The 17,546-nt window shown below is 31.5% G+C and overlaps 1 protein-coding gene across 1 annotated transcript in view; it reads left to right on the forward strand.

The window, feature by feature from the left end:
* ADGRV1 (adhesion G protein-coupled receptor V1) overlaps window positions 1–17,546 on the forward strand; it is a 671,454-nt gene that overhangs the window by 120,693 nt on the left and 533,215 nt on the right. The window contains exons 35-39 of the mRNA XM_051971448.1: window positions 5,501–5,631; window positions 11,303–11,402; window positions 12,214–12,393; window positions 13,843–14,006; window positions 15,820–15,913. Of these exons, the coding sequence (XP_051827408.1) occupies window positions 5,501–5,631; window positions 11,303–11,402; window positions 12,214–12,393; window positions 13,843–14,006; window positions 15,820–15,913 (669 nt within the window). The remainder of the gene's footprint in view (window positions 1–5,500; window positions 5,632–11,302; window positions 11,403–12,213; window positions 12,394–13,842; window positions 14,007–15,819; window positions 15,914–17,546) is intronic.

Here is a 17,546-nt window from a genome sequence, read left to right on the forward strand (position 1 = left end):
TTTATAGTTCATCTATTAGATTATAAACTCCAATAAAGGCAAAGTGTCATATCTTATTGTAATCTTCACATTTTCTCCAGTATTAAGAACAATGACAGTAGATTTTTAATGCATATTTATTTGATCTGAATTTGAAGAAGCTGGGAACTAATTGGAAATAGGGATGAAGAGAAGAGAAGTCAAATACAGCTGCAAAGATGTGAACCCTAACAACTGAGATAGTTGGCAAGAAGTGATAAAATGTGTGAGTTGAAGAGATAGGGGGTTTATATGTATTGAGTAAGAAAAAAAAGAAAAGTATATAGAAATTTGGTCATGGTTTAGAGATAAGGTGATAGTCAAAAGAAAAATCTTGAAAAACTGAGACTGAGTAGGAGACACTATAGTTAAAAGTGAGCAGGAAGATAATTACTGAAAGTTAGAGAAGGATCACTAAGAATATACTGCCATAGAGCCCAATAGCAAAGAGTTTAGAGAAAATGGGGTGATGAATTTTGTCAAAAAACAGCAAAAACAAAACATGAGGAAGATGAGGTAAAATGGCCTAAGGATTCAACTAAAAATTACTTCAGTAGGTTCAGAGGTACCAGGAGAAGATATTATTTAAGGTAAGCAAGGAAAAGAAGTTAAGGAAATAGAGATGAGAATTATGGACTCCATGTGGAATAAGTTTGGCTATGAAAGGAAGGAAATAGTTGCAAAAGTAGTAGGTTCAAGGGAAAATTTTCTCAGGTTAGGGAAACTTGTCTGTGTTTGAAGGCAGAAATGAAGGAGCCAGTGCAAAAGTAAAGACTGAAAATGATAGGAAGAGGATAGGTTTGGGAACAGATCTGTTAGAAGATTGGAAGAAATAGAAGTTGGGAGAATCTTGTCATTGTAATAACACTAATTCATTAGCACTGAGTTATGGTGGAATCTCTTTTGTTGTTCTATTTTTCAAAACTTTGAAATTCATAAGCCATATAATACCTATATTATGTAATGTAATAATAAGATTTATGTAATACTTATAGTTTATAAAGCACTTAAATGTTATTTCATTTGATCTTTACAAGTTTGGAAGTATGTTCTATTATTATTGTTTCTCTTTTACAAATAAGAAAACAGGCTGAGTGGTTAAGTGACTTATCTGGGGTCACACAACTAATAAATGTTTGAGGTTGTATTTAAATTCAGGTTTTCCTAACTCTAGGTCCAGGATTCCCTATATCACTTAGCTGCCTCTTATATCATGAGTTAGATTCTATTCACCAAATAGTCTATTCAAAAAGGTAACATTATACATGTTAAAATGTGTAAATTAAGAGAAATTAAAGATTTTGATTCTAGTTTAGCTTTCAGAGTTCTGACCTGTATTAAAAGTATGTGAAGAATGGCACCAGTAAAGAAAACATATCAAAGTTAATTCAACCTAGTTATTCCTAAATTTTGTATAATTTCTAAATATAAAGTCTTGGTACAGCTATGTCTTATTACTTTATTTTTGTACATTCTTGTCAATTCTTTAAGCGCTGCCTCATTCTGCTTTCTAAAAATGTAATATCGTAACCAATATTTTGTACATATAATTCAATTGTACCCTATATAATAGTGCATAGAGAAATGTGCCTAATGTGAATTTATAAATATAAAAATAGAGAACTCTTTTTAGAGGCAGAAATGTATTCATGGTGATTCTACTGAGATAACTGAAGATTAAATTGGGTAGAAATTTGAGTCATGTGGACCACTCACATTGAGAACACTGCTTCTATTCTTCACATTGGTCTTCCATTTATATGATTACATTTAATACTTGGACTACAGTGCACATTCAACTTCAGCTTAGATTTTTGATTCATAGGAAGGAATTGTTTTATTGTATAACATGGTATTGAATCATGTTGAATCTTATTTCTGCATTTTCTACAAAAGCAATTGATTTGATGCACAGTGGTGAATATTACTTTCTTTCAAACTTAATGTATGAAATTTAGAAATATGATAGAATGAATTTGAGTAGAGTTTTAAACAATATATAATGGGTTTCATTATAAATCAAGGTTAGGAATTCAGTTTGCTCACTGGCCTCTGCAGGATCATAATCATCATGTCATATTCAATAGATTTTAAATTTTCATTTCTCTTAGAGACAGCGTGAATCAACTTTAGGCAAAGATTCGCACACCAGCACATTTCCCCTGACATTTGAAATGTGATTCCTTAAACTTACTTTTAGTACTTCAAGACTGGGAACTTTTCAATCTGTACTGTTCACATGGACAGTTTCATTTCAAATTATTTATGTACCTATAATTGTTTCTAAAATATTCATCTATTATTCTCTTTTTATTAGGGATGGAGATGGGAGATAAAGAATATATATGTATTTTATTGGAAATCTTCATCCTGTCAATTTAGATCTCTTATCATTTTTTTTTTTAGTATAGTGCTACTATTTTTTTTTCCTCTTGACACTTTATATTTGGACATTTGGAACAAATAGATAATCTGCAATTAAATGCAGATTGCTTTCATTACAAAGTAGAATTATTTGTTCTTTCCTTTAGATTTTTTTCCCAGCTTTTTCCAGTGCTGAAAGGTTTGATTTCTGTGGATATCATTTTTTAAATTCTCTACAACTTCCATTTAATCCTGTGATAGACAAAGTAGATGATTGCTTAGTGGAAATAAAAAAGATCTGTGTTCAAACCTTATCTTTGATGTTTACCAACTTTGTGACCCTGGGCAAATCAACCTTTGTTTCTTTATCTGTAAAAGAGGCAAAATAGAATACATAGTGTCTTACTGAGTTGTTGAAAGGTTCAAGTGAGATAATGGATGGTAAGTGTGTCTTACCACTTATCACTATACAGTGATAGATAGCTTTCTAGGCCCAGAGTCAAGAAAACCTACGTTCAAATGTGGCCTCAAATACATACTAGCTTTGTGAAGGTGGGTAAATAATTTAACCTCTCTGCTTGTCCCAGTTTAGACAATAGGGTTATTATGAGGTTTAAATGAGATAATATTTGAAAAGTGTTGAGCAGAATGCTTCGCACATAAGAAATAATTAACAAATATTTATTGATTTATGTATAGCATGTGTCTTCATCATATATTTAAACTCTCCCTAAAATATTATAAGCTCTTCAAAAGGAGGAACAATGACTTACATATCTTTTTAATAGTGTTAATAAGCTCAGTGCATTGACTAGGTGTACTCAAAATTTGTTTAACTAAATTAAATGAATTCCAGTTGTTATATGGTAATTTCTTTCCAGTTACTATGTAGCTACTTTATGCTTTTGTCTTGTTCTACTAAGTTGCTCATAAATACTTTTAATTGTTAATTTTTATTTCATTAATCTGTCAATAATTGAAATTAAGAAAGAAAACTTTCAGCTTTTTTGCTTGCTGTCTTCCATGCATAGAATTCTCTTCCTCTGCATTTCTGTCTCCTAAATTCCCTGACTTCCTTCAAATTCCAGCTAATGTGGAGATTAAAATTATCTAACCTGTAATAAAAGAGATGGAGGCAAAGTTCTGAGTCAATGTCACTGTATTAGCGAGTCTAATAGCTCCTCTAAATGAAGTGAACCTCAGATCTGAGATGCCCCCTCCTTCTAAGGCTTTATTTTTACAAGAGTAAATATCTATACACTCAAGAATAACTATATCAAGTTCAGAAAAATTCCATCAATTGATATATGACACATAAACAAAAATATATCAGCAGGGTCATGTATTGGATGAAGCATGGGATATCTCCACTGACTGAATGGTTATAAGACGGACAGGATTCTCCTTAGGTTACTTAAGAAGAGAAGATGTTAGCTGTAGTGGGTTGGGTGAAGGATGAGATATCTTCCCTGCCTATGAGGTCATAAGGTGGTCATAAAATGGTTACCTGATCACGTTGGACAAGAGAGAATGGTCTGGAGATATAAAAAAAAAAATTGGAGAAATTTTTATGTAGTTGAGTCACCTCTGCCACAGTGGACTTGGTTACGAGGATAAGGAAGAACAAGGATAGAACATAATTAAGCAAATTGAACTTAGAATCTGCAGCTCACAACTCTGAGACCTGATATATAGAATTTATAATCACTACCCCTGTGGAGTAATATCAAATTGATTGATACTGATTAGTATAGAGTAGGAGCCCAAATTTATTATTTCTCACACTAAAATACCACCTTCTAGAGGAAGTCTTCAAAACACCTGTTCATTCTGTTATCTTTCCTCTTTTAATTATTTCCTTTTTATCCTATATATAGCTCCTTTGTACAATTGGTTTGCTTATTGTCTATTCCATTAGACAGTGAGCTCCTTGAAGACCGGGACTTCTTTTTGTCTGTTTTTGTGTTTGCCCCAACATGTAATACACAATAAATGTTTATTGACTGTATGAATAAATTAATAAAATATTTTCCCTAGTATATTTGTATTTAGGAAAAATTTTTCCCTAATAATAAAAATATGATTCCAATTTTGACACCTTGAGAAGCCAATGGCTTGTTATGCTATTTATCACAAGGTAATTGGGCATTCATTGTTTCCTAAAAGTATTTGAAAAAAAACAGCTCCTGTAAATAGATGCCATTTATGTAAATAAAAAATATGATAGTGTCCTCATGAGCAGGCACACATATATACACATCTCTAATATATACATATATATTATATATACTGCTATAGTTAAATGAAACTCTATATAAATTCCTTCATTAGACATTAATTACTCAGATTAGCTTTTCATTTTTAACTCAATTATTCATTAGCATGTGATTATTTTCATAATCATGTAACATTTATGAAATAAGTTTTTTCATGATGCCAAAAGTCGTTAGTGATATATTAAGTGCTGTATTTTTACCAATATTTCTTAGATCTTAGATTCTCTTTGATCTCAGGAAGCTTGCTTTTGCTTTTAGCTCATGTTCTCTCTAATATTACAAAACAATGCTTGATTATAAGAGACATACAAAAAACATGTAAATAAACTGGTCTTTTGTCTTAGTTTTCCTGAGGATTCTGTTCTTTTATATTTAAAATGCAGATAATGGTATTGCATAAATCAAATTCCAAAGAGATGTGTCTTAGAAGTATTTACAAGCATTTCCATATATGCATTGTATAAAATATCTTGCATTTTAGTATTAGTTATTGGGGTGAGTAAAGAGAAAATTGGCCCACTGTTATAAATATAAATTGTGCCTTGAGTATTTGTTTTAGCATGTGGAATGTTGTTTGTGTGTATGTGGGTAGATTCTTTCTAGCTTTAAAGTATTAATATTACTGAAGTTGAAATAACTAGATGCATCAAAAATTCAGAGAGAACATTTTTGCTACTGAATTAATATTTTTAAAAGTTTAACAAATTATGGCAAAATATTTAACAATGGAGAGAATGATGATAGAATCACATAATGTATGTCTAGACCTATGGCTATGTTGAGTATGAATATAAAGGTGATTTTTTATTAAGGAAACATAATTCTGCTCTTGCCATTTTTAGGAGAAAATCTAGAATTCCATGTCATAAGAACACCCCCTGGTCGAGGAAATGTTACTGTTGACTGGAAAATTATTGGTCATCATCTCAAGCATAATTTTGCTAACTTTAGTGGAGAAATCTTCTTTCTTGAGGTAACTTCACATAAAATTGACATGAATATTTAGTGAAAATTATGAGTTTCTTTCCTCCCACCAAATATGTATGGTAAGAACAAAGAGAAGGAGATCTGAAGAGTACATTTTTGATACCGTGGAGAAGACTTCTTTTCTTTTTTTTCTTTTTTTTTTATTATTATACTTTTTATTTACAAGTTATATGCATGTGTAATTTTACAGCATTGAAAATTGCCAAACCTTTTGTTCCAATTTTTCCCCTTCTTCCCCCATCCCCTCCCCACGATAGCAGGTTGACCAATACATGCTAAACATGTTAAAGTATAAATTAAATACAATATAAGTATACATGTCCTAACAGTTATTTTGCTGTACAAAAAGAATCAGACTTTGAAATAGTGTACTATTAGCCTATGAAGGAAATCAAAAATGCAGGCGGACAAAAATAGAGGGATTGGGAATTCTGTGTAATGGTTCATAGTCATCTCTCAGAGTTTTTTCGCTGGATGTAGCTGGTTCAATTCATTACTGCTCTATTGGAACTGCTTTGGTTCATCTCATTGCTAGAGATGACCATGTCTATTAGAATTGATCATCATATAGTATTGTTGTTGAAGTATATAATGATCACCTGGTCCTGCTCATTTCACTCAGCATCAGTTCATGTAAGTCTCTCCAGGCCTTTCTGAAATCATCCTGCTGGTCATTTCTTACAGAACAGTAATATTCCATAACATTCATATATCACAATTTATTCAGTCATTCTCCAATTGAGGGGCATCCTCGGTTTCCAGTTTCTGGCCACTACAAAGAGACCTGCCACAAACATTCGTGCACACACAGGTCCCTTCTTTTAAGACAGAACTTCTAGGGATCCTTTATGTGGGTTATTTTCTCTTAGATGACACAGTAGTACTTAAGGTTGCTCCAGTGTCTAGACTTAGTAATCCAAAATCATATAAACTTGATAGTTCCCCTTCTTCCTCCAAAATTATAATATAGCAAATTATTTTGGACCTGCAAGATGAGTTTGGCCTTTTTTCTTGGCATCTCTGAACTTAAAGGAGTTTTGGTAATTATTTCTACAGAAATATATAATTGGGAAAATGGCTGTGTGAGGTCTAATGTAATTTTTGACCACTTTACAACTTTGTACAAATCCTCCTGTAGTTTTTTTTAAAAGATCTTTTAAAAATAAAAGCATCCTTTCAAAGGAAAGCACTAAATTTATAGTAAAAATATAATATAATTTAATATAATAATTTTAATTTAATATAATTAATTAATGGTTTAATTTAATAATGATTCATTTCTCATGTTTCCTCACTCTCTCCCACCCTCAATAATTATCATTTATTCTTCTTTACCAATATTTCTTAGACACATCTCTTGCTTTCCATTCCCATTCCCCCCATTATGGCCTAGGCACATATTACATCGTAACTAAATTGTTATTATAGTTTCCTAAATAGTATCCTTGATAAATGGTATCCTTCTACCATCCTCTAGTCCATGCTATTTACTGTTATCAGATTATTGTTCTTAAAACATCTCTTTGACTCTATCTCTAAATTGTTAACAGATTAAAATCTCAACTCTTTAGATGGTATCTAAAGCTCTGCTTGCTGTGCCTCATTATCTGATCTTATCATTAATTTCTTAAATAAACTCCTTGCTCTATCCAAATCAATATAGTTAGTATTCTCTGTTGTTGCCATACATATTTCTACATTGGAGTTTTTGTTCCTGTTCTATCTTTTTATTTACCACTTATCTACATGCTTCTTTCTTTCTTCATCTCCCTGAAGTCTCATATTTTCTGTAGTGATTCCCTTTATTATCTTATCCCTCAATCAGTGTCATTCTCTCTCTGAATTTTCCTAGCACTTATTTCTTTGTCTTTCATCTGACTTTTAGACTATGGTATTTTGTAATGTTTTTCGTATTTAAAGATTAATGAATGGAAAAGCATGTATTCATTGTTTACTATGAGCCACATGATGTGCTAAGGGCTGAAATTACATGTAGAAAAGCAAAAACAAGGTCTGTCCTCAAGAAGATTAAATTTTAATTGGGAGAGAGAATAGATAAAGAATAGTGATGACCAGAAAGAATGTTTTGGTCAGGACAGTTAGAGGGACAGTAAACTGAAACAATCCTCAGAATTTAATAGATAACTTATAAATTGGAAAAAATGACAATAGTCAATGTTGGAAAAATCGTGGAATGTTACTACATTACTGGTGGAATTTTGAAATAGTACAACTATTTTGGAAAGCAATTTGTAATTATGGAAATAAAGTTATTAAAAAATATCCATACTCTTTGATCTAGAGATTCCATCACTGAGCTTATATTGCTACAGAAGCCATAAATAAGAAGAAAGCCCCTAAATACACCAAAATATTTATATTGGCATTTTTTGAGATCGCTAAGAATTAGGAGGAAAAAAGTAGATGCCTATTGCCTGGGGAATGACTAAACAAATTATAATGTATGATTATAATGGAATTCTACTACACTGTAAGAAAAGATGTGTATCTATCATTATTACTATTCAGTATTATATTAGAAATGTTATCTTTAGCAATAAGAGAAGAAAAAGAACTTAAAGGAATTAGAGTAGGTAATGAGGAAACCAAGTTATTCTTTGCAGATGATATGGTGATATATTTAGAGACATCTAGAGAATCAACTGAAAAACTACTAGACACAATCAATAACTTTAGCAAAGTTGCAAGAAACAAAATAAATCCACATAAATCATCAGCATTTTCATGTTACCAATAAAGTCCAGCAGCAAGAGATACAAAGAGAAATTCCTTTTAAAATAACTATAGATAATATAAAATATTTGGGAATCTACCTGCCAAGACAAAGTTAGGAACTATATGAATACATTTACAATTACAAAACACTTTCCACACAAAATCAGATCTTATCAATTGGAAAAATAACAAGTGCTCATGGGTAGGCCAAAATAATATAATAAAAATGACAATTCTACCCAGATTAATCTACATAGTCAGTTCCATACCAATCAAACTCCCAAGAAATTATTTTAAAGAGCTAGAGAAAATAATAACAAAGTTCATCTGGAAGAACAGAAGGTCAAGAATTTCAAGGAAATTAATTTTAAAAAAATGCCAATGAAGGTGGCTTAGCTTTATCAGACCTAAAGCCACATTATAAAGCAGTGGTCATCAAAACCATTTGGTATTATCTGTGGAATAGATTAGTTTTACATGATACAATAGTCAATAACTATAGTAATCTAGTGTTTGATAAACCTAAAGACCCCAGCTTTTGGGATAAGAATTTACTATTTGACAGAAATTTCTGGGAAAATTAAAAATTAGTATGTCAGAAACTAGGCAATGACCCATATCTAACACCCTCTACCAAGATAAGTTCGAAATGGGTTCATGATTTAGACATAGACTATCCTTTTTTCTTCTAATTTGCTTATAGTAGCACCATCTCACAGATCTGTGGAGAAGAAAGGAATTTGTGGCCAAAGAACTAGAGTACATTATAGAATGCAAAATGAATACTTTCGATTATATTAAATTAAAAAGGTTTTGTACAAACAAAACCAGTGCAGATAAGATTAGAAGGGAACCAATAAACTGGGGAAAATGTTTAAATCCAAGGATTCTGATAAAGGCCTCATTTCTAAAACATATAGAGAATTGACTCAAATTTGTAAGAATTCAAGCTGTTATCCAACTGATAAATGGTCAAAGGATATGAACAGTCAATTTTCAAATGAGGAAATTAAAACCATTTCTAGTCATATGAAACAATGCTCTAAATCACTATTGATCAAAGAAATGTAAATTAAGATAATTCTTAGATACCACTATATACCTCTCAGAATGGCCAAGATGACAGGAAAAGATAATGATGAATGTTGAAGTGGATATGGGAAAACTGGGACACTAATTCATTATTGCTGGAGTTGTGAACTGATCCAATCATTCTGGAGTGCAAGTTGGAACTATGTCCAAAGAGCTATTTAACTGTGCAAATCCTTTGATCCAGAAGTGTCTCCACTGGGCCTGTATCCCAGAGAGATCATTAAAAAGAGAAAAGGACCCACATGGGCAAAAATATTTGCAAGCAACCCTTTTTGTATTGGCAAGAAACTAGAAACTGAATGGATGCCCATCGGTTGGAGAATGGGTGAATAAGTTATGGTATATGAATGTAATGGAATACAATGGAAATAGAAACTATCAGCAGGATAATTTCAGAAAGTCCTGGAGAGACTTGCATGAACTGATGCTAAGTAAAGTGAGCTTAATCAAGAGAACATCTTTCAGAGTTACAAGATTATGTAATGATCAACTCTGATGGACGTGGCTTTTTTCAACAATCAGGTAATTCAGGCCAATTACACCAGACTTGTGATGGAGAGAGGCATCTACATCCAGAGAAAGGATGGTGGGAGCTGAGTGTGGAAAACAACAATAGTATTTTCACAAATTTTTCACTTTTAGTGTATTTGCATTTTGCTTTTTTTCCTCATTTTTTCCCATTTAATCTGATTTTTGTGTGTGTGGCATAATTGTGGAAATATGTATAGAAGAATTACACATGTTTAACATGTTGGATTACTTGCCATCTAGGGGAGGGGGTGAGAAGAATAGAGGGGAAAACTTTTGAATACAGGCTTTGCAGGGTGAATATTGAAAATTATGTGCATATGTTTTTAAAATAATGAAAATAAATTTTTTTTTTTGAAAATGAAATTTTTTAAAAAAAGAAAAGGTGTGGTGAATCCAGGGAAATGTGGAAAGAGCTGTGTGAACTGATACAGAGTAAAGTAAGCAGAGCCAAGTAAATAATAAAATCTATTTGTAATTCCAACAATGCAAATGGAAAGAACAGCTATACACCAAAAAATAAAAAATAGATATAACAAAATTATAAAGATCAAGCAGAATTATAATGAAGAGATATGAGAGCAAACTCAACCAAATCTTTTGTGGAAATAGGAGATTCACAGGTGTTACACATTGAAGATGTTTTCAGACTTTTTCAATGTATCAATCAGTTGTGTTCATTTTTTTCTTTTCTAAAAATAATATTTGTTTTATTGTATGGCTGTCCAATAGGAGAGGAAATAGAAGGAATACCTGAGATAACTATGATGAGATAACTATGATGACTCAGGAAATAACATTAACAAAAACTTATTTTTTTTTAAGGAAGTCACAGGGATGGTTTGTGTTGCTTCAAGGGAATAAATTAACATACTTTCCCCAGGAATTATGACATAGTTGATTTGATTAATTATCTAGAACAGCATCTTTCAGGGAGCTCGTTTGTGGGGGAAATAAGAAGAGGGTATCACAGAGAATACTTTAACCTAGTGACAAGATGGGAAGTGAGAAGATGGCCACTGGGTAAAATGAAGTGTGATCAGAATTGTTCCTAGATACGGTGGGTAGCTGAGGTAATTACTCATTAGAACAGTAGGAGCTCCAGGATAGAAGTTCTAGGGAATAGAACAGCATTTTAACTTCACAAGTTGTACCTCCCCAATCAGATTTCAAGTTGTAAGAAGGGAAATGTTATGTTCTTATATTTATAAAAATGTAACACTGAGTAGACTTTCTACATGCTAGACATAGTCAATTTTCAATAATGATAATGAGAATTTATCTATCTTTGTATGGAATAGGGATCTCTAAACCAAACATTTTCAGTGCATTTATTGGATGATGACATTCCTGAGGAAAAAGAAGAATACCAAGTGATTTTGTATAATGTCAGAACACAAGGTAACCTAGACTCTGATTAAATTATTATTTCTATAATTTAATACTATTTTATGAAAGAAAAAAAATGGTAATGACCATCATCCCTATCTATAAAAAAAAACAAATTTCATCAATTGTTTAGATTATTCTTTTATTTTTCATTCTTCTTTTTGATCCACCTACGCTTAAATGACTTTCCCAGGGACACATAGCTAGTATGTATCTGAGTCTGCATTTGAATTCAGGTTCTCCTGACTCTACCTAGAACCAGTGTTGTACTCACTGTATTACCTAGCTGCTCTGTTATTCTTTTAAACTTTTTGTTTTTACCTATTAGGAGTCATGAAATTGTTATTGCAAAAAAATTCAGAACAGCTTGAAATTATTTGCCAATCCCAAATCCACAAAAGCTTAATATTAATGGTTTCTTTGAAAGTGAAGCAGTCCCATTCCTGCTAATTAGATTATAAAATTCTTTACGAAGCTGATTGCATCTGTTTTGTACTTTAATTCTATTGTATAGCTTATACCAGAAGTGCAAGTAATGATAACAGTAAGACCTAGTGAATAAGTTAATGTTTAACTATTAGGAAAATACAAATAATAGATAGCTTCATTTGGCTAATCTATAAAATTCTAAACATGGGAATCATGTAGAATGTCAAATGTAGAAGAGTAAAAATTACAAAAATATAATTCTTTAGTTTTTCCTTTTTGGATAATTTTTAGCAAATTAAGCATAAAGAACAGAATAGAAGAAAGATGTCAAGAACATAGGAAATGATGCTCGATTGTTAGCAAAACTTCTCATGCAGTCTGATGACTTTTTCAGGAATCTCCTCAACTGGAATGGCTATAACTGACAGCCAAGGCTATGAAGCTGTATTGACAGTGGAGGCAAGTGATGAACCACATGGGATTTTGAATTTTGCTCCTTCCTCAAGATTTGTTTTGGTCCAAGAAGCAAATATAACCATCCAACTTTTCATCAACAGAGAATTTGGATCCCTAGGTTTGTATTATCTCAAAAAGAATGAGATTTTTGATCAGTTTATAATATTTAATTCAGCTTTAATTTGAACATTTATTAAGTGAAATTCTTTCTAAATATCTTTCTACTGTATTTTTCTAAGTACTAGGAAAGATACAGAGATAAGTAAGACTTTATCTCTACTCTTAAGAAATTTACAGTATCATGGAAATGATAGGATATATCCATAGGTAACCATAGAAACAAACATGATCTAAGTGTCGGGAAACAATAGAAAGTTTGGTTGGATCAGATGTGGCTGTAGCAAGTTGTGTAGAGAAAACCAACTTAGGAATTAGGAAGTCCTGAATTCAAGTACTACTGTGTGTCTCTGGGGTAGTCATTATTTTCATTAAGTAGAATTACTCTCTTTAAAATATTCATTTAATTTCTTCTCCCAATCAAGATTTAATCTATCTGGGCAAAGATGTCCTTGAATATATCCCAGTATGCCAGTCACAAGCTAAGCAGTTGTCTTTCTTTGCTGCCAGACGTTTTCTTCACCAGGAAAGTATATAAATATTTATGACAGCATTTTTTTTTGCGATAGCAAAGAATTAGAAACAAAATTGATACATATGGATTGGAAAATGGATAAGCAAACTGGTTGTGGAATTCTCTGCACCAGTAAAATCATACACTAGGACTGAAGAAATCCAGTGAGAGAGAAATCATTTTCATCAAGAAAGAAATATTAGAGGCAGCACTGAAATTTCCTTTCAAAGAATCATGCGCCAGAGAATGGCCAAATAATCTCTTCTAGGAAGAACATAGTATTTGGAGACACCAGGGAAAGATAAAAATTGGTAAGGAGAGAAGTCAGGAGCATGGAGGGAAGATAGTGAGTTATTTCAGAGAGGCTGTTCTTGTGGTCTTGATAGGAAATCCTTCTGGAGATTTCCACTAGGTATTTAGAGAGGATAATTGTGAATTTGGGAAAGAAATCAGGAAGATTTTATAATCATGCACTGGACAAGTGCATGAGATCACCAAGAAAGAAGGTGTAAAAAATAGATGAATAAAGTAGGGTAAGGAAAGAGGTTTGAGGGGAGAGGTATTGCTCTGTTCAAACCTAGAGGAAAGAAGAACCAAAGGGACAAAGGAGGAGACATTTAGAAAGGCAGAAAGAAAATCAGGAGAATGTAAGATTAATAATTTCTGAAATCACTTCCAACTAGAGTGATGGTTCTATGAATAAGTTCAATTAAATGCCTTCTATGTACAAGTAACTGTGTTAGGTTATTTATTTATTTTTTTTAATCTAGGCCTGTGATTTCATTGGTGTTGGGGAACTTCCAGAGAAATAGATTGTCCAAATTAAAGTTCAGATTGAAAGGTTATAGTTGTCTATCTACTAGGCAAAAAAGATTATATGATAGTAATTTAAAATCTTAAATAATGCAAATTTCTTTTCTCCACCAATGTAACTAGGCATTATAAATGTCACCTATGCTACAGTTCCTGGGATGCTTAGTCTAAAGAATCAGACAGATGGAAATTTAGCAGAACCTGGAGTTGATTTTATTCCAGTAGTTGGTTCCTTAATATTAAGGGAAGGGGAAACATCAGCTGCCATCAATATTACTATCCTGGAGGTAAAATTCTTTATGATAATGCTATGTCTTAATAAGCAACATAAGAATGCTGAAGTTCATGGAATATTCTATCTATATTGTTGGCAAGAGACATCTGGCTATATTTGTTCTCTTAGATTATAATTGGATATACACTGAAACTTCCCTCTCCTCCATGCCTACTCTTTCTGTATTTTCTTAGATCATTTTTTGCTTTTATGTAAGATTTCAAACTTGTACTGTCAGTGCTGATATCAAATCCAAAGACTTTTTAAAATTGTTGCTTAGATTTCTTTGTCTAGTTATTTGTTTAGTTCTATTAAATTTTACTAAATTTACCCCCAAGAAGGAGGCAATGGCTTTTAGAAAGACATGGCCTATCTAGATCTTGAGGAACATCATTTTATGTCCCAAGGATTTATTAGAAAACTTTATAAATTAGATTAAAAAGTGTATGGTTAGGGTAGAAAGAGTATTGTTAGAAGCTTATTAACCAAATGTAGTATTTGGTCTATGTGACATATTGCTCTACATGGGCCATCTTAAGTTGGTTTTTTAATTCTTTCCAAGTAAAAAGGAATTTCAGCCCTGAGGAGTCTAATCTGATATTAAGTTTATTTGTGGAAAAAAATGACCTGAAAATTATCTGTTTTCATAATTATAGGCTGTTTCACCCTTGTATTTAATAGATCATAATTATATTATCAAATTAAATATTACATTAATTAAATAATTAACATATAACATTCTTTGTAAAGTTTAAATTGACATATTATTGATATTATATTTGGGATATTCAGTGCACAAAATTACAAACAAATGAAAAAAGATCAGATACTTGAAGTCACTGATAATTTTTTTGTTAAGCTAACATTTAACTTCATATGGCGCTATTGTCATGTATTTGGTCACCATAAGATATAACATTTTGGTGTTCTTTTTCCACATGTGAAATGTTATTTTGTAAAGTTTGTAAATTGTCTTTCATGTCTCTTAGAACTAAGGACCTTTTCAGTTTGAGTCTAAGCATCTTCTTTTGCTTCCAGAGGCCCATTTTTTGGGAAAATGCATCTACCTTCATTACTCTATCCCTCTGAATTGTTTCTACTTCTTTTTGTTTCCCATGTTACTGATTAAAACCTAAAAATATTGTGATAATAAACAATTGGTAAAGGAGGTAAAGGAACTACTTTTTTTTTAACTTTGGTCTATAGCAGTGGCAAGAAATAGAGATTATTCATTTTTTTAGGTTTTTACCTATTGGTATATTAATTTTTGTCTACATGTCCAGCATAACACTGTGCTCTACTAATACCAGGCCATTAATAAATGATAGAATAAAATTGTATAAAAATCAAGCAAAAGGAGAAGTATAATTTTAATTTTTAGTCCACTTGTCTGATTTTTGCTGGACCTGACTTTATCTCTCTTATTTCCCTTGTATGTGGACTAAAACTTGTTTCCATCAAAAATATATGGTGGATATTTAGCACGATACTTGTTCATAGTAGATATAAATATCTATTATTCTAAAGAATGCTGGGACTTTTCAGTCTTTCATCCCCATTAAAATTTTTTTATGAACATCTTTCTTAGAGAGAGTCTTGATAATAATACTATATTTGGCTTGATTGGCATCTATCAACTAGGATTACTATGAATACTTTTGGACATAAGAATAAGGCAAATGTCTTTTCCATCTCATGCTTGTAACTTTAGATTTCCCTTAAGACCATTTAATATGAACATCAACAAGACAATTTATAAAATAGCCTATGACAGGCAAAACTACTTCGAGAGGATAATGAAAAGACTAATGTGTATGCTTTTTCAGGATGACATGCCTGAACTAGAAGAATACTTTCTGGTCAATTTAACATCAGTTGAACTTATCATGGCTCCTTTGACTTCGTTTCCTCCTAGACTAGGTATAATTTTCTTTCTCTTCAATTAGCATTATACAAATTAATTTATTTTGTGTTGATCAATGATTTTATTCTAATGTTTCATATGATGTCAAGAACAAACAAAAATAATTACTTTAGGCTTTAATAATTTAGATTTCTCTTTATTTTGTGATTTTTGAATAGTAGATAATAAAGTAAACATTTAAATTTTATAAGGTTCTTGATCTATCATAATTATTTTATGTGTTATTTTCATATTTGTCTATCTACCTATCTAAATTTGTTTTTCTCAAAAAGTAATCAGTGCTTTAATTTGTATATGTTACTTGATGTCTTATTATTTGTTTAAATTAGTTCGTTTTCTTTTTAGCCCTTAAGTAGCAAATGATTATGATTCATTATCTTTTTTTGTTAAATGGTAATCTTATTATAATCTCTGTTTCTTCTTTTTTTTTTTAACTTTTCTCCCTTATCTTTCCTCTGCATGCCTTTAGAACTCATTCAATTAATTTATTACAGACTGAAAGGTAAAGCTATATACATATTTATAAAGATTAAGCTCTGTTTAGAATATATAAGAAATATAGCAAAATATAAATATTTAGAAACAGGAAGGACATGTTATTGTTGTCAGCCTAGCTAACAAGCGTCCCTTGAAATTCAACTCTTCCAAAGGGTTAGGAAGAGAATGTTACTACTAAAAATATAAGTGTAAATGTAAAAGTGATACTAACTGGAGTCTCTTTTATTTTTGGTTGAAAGATATGATAGGCCAAGAGAGGTTAGGGCTGGAAAGAAAGGAACAGGATACACAGGTGAAATAGGCATCTAGAAAAGAAATATAACTTATTCTTTATCTAAGGTACAATTTCTGGGAGTCTTCAGTACTTATTTGTAAATAAATTATTTTCAACTAATTGTAGGTTAATAGCTTTAGAGAACTAGTACTTTTTTTTTTTTAACAAATGGACAGGTATCATTTCTCATATAAAGGATCGATCCCATTCCACCCAATTATTTATACCAATTATGTATATTTCATTCTGAATTATTATTGCTAATTCTAGCTAATAGCTATTTTCATTGGATTTCATACTCATACTCAGCTGAAAGAACTAGTTTGTAATTGGACTTGACTTCATTAACCCAAAAAGATAATCACGGGATGGTCACTAAAGTTGCAGCCTAGAAAATATTATCTATGTCAGAGTGCTATGCAGTTTCTAGGACATTTAGGGAAATTCTTAAAGTTTAAATTCTTTAAGTCGTTAAGAACAATATTTTAACATTCACAGAGTACTTTCTACAACAAAATTATAAGGCAGTATAAAGAGATATTACCCTCTCCATTTAGCAGATAAAAAAATTGAGGCTCAGAAAAGTGAAGTGATATGACCTTGGTCACGTCCCTGGTTCTGCAACCAATATTTACACTTGCAGTACTCCAACTCCAGGAGCCTTTTTTCCATACCATACCACCTGAATTACTCTCATTCTTCCTCCCAATCCTCTTCCCCTTTACTGGCAATAACATAAATTACAATGAAATCTTAGCAATTAGAAATCTTTGGGGAATGAATTATTCTGGATAGCCATATTTCCCAATCCTTGGATTTCTATCCATTTATGAATGAAAGTGTGATTTTTAACCATT

This window comes from Antechinus flavipes, chromosome 1 (assembly GCF_016432865.1).
Source record: "Antechinus flavipes isolate AdamAnt ecotype Samford, QLD, Australia chromosome 1, AdamAnt_v2, whole genome shotgun sequence".
Lineage (NCBI taxonomy): Eukaryota > Metazoa > Chordata > Mammalia > Dasyuromorphia > Dasyuridae > Antechinus > Antechinus flavipes.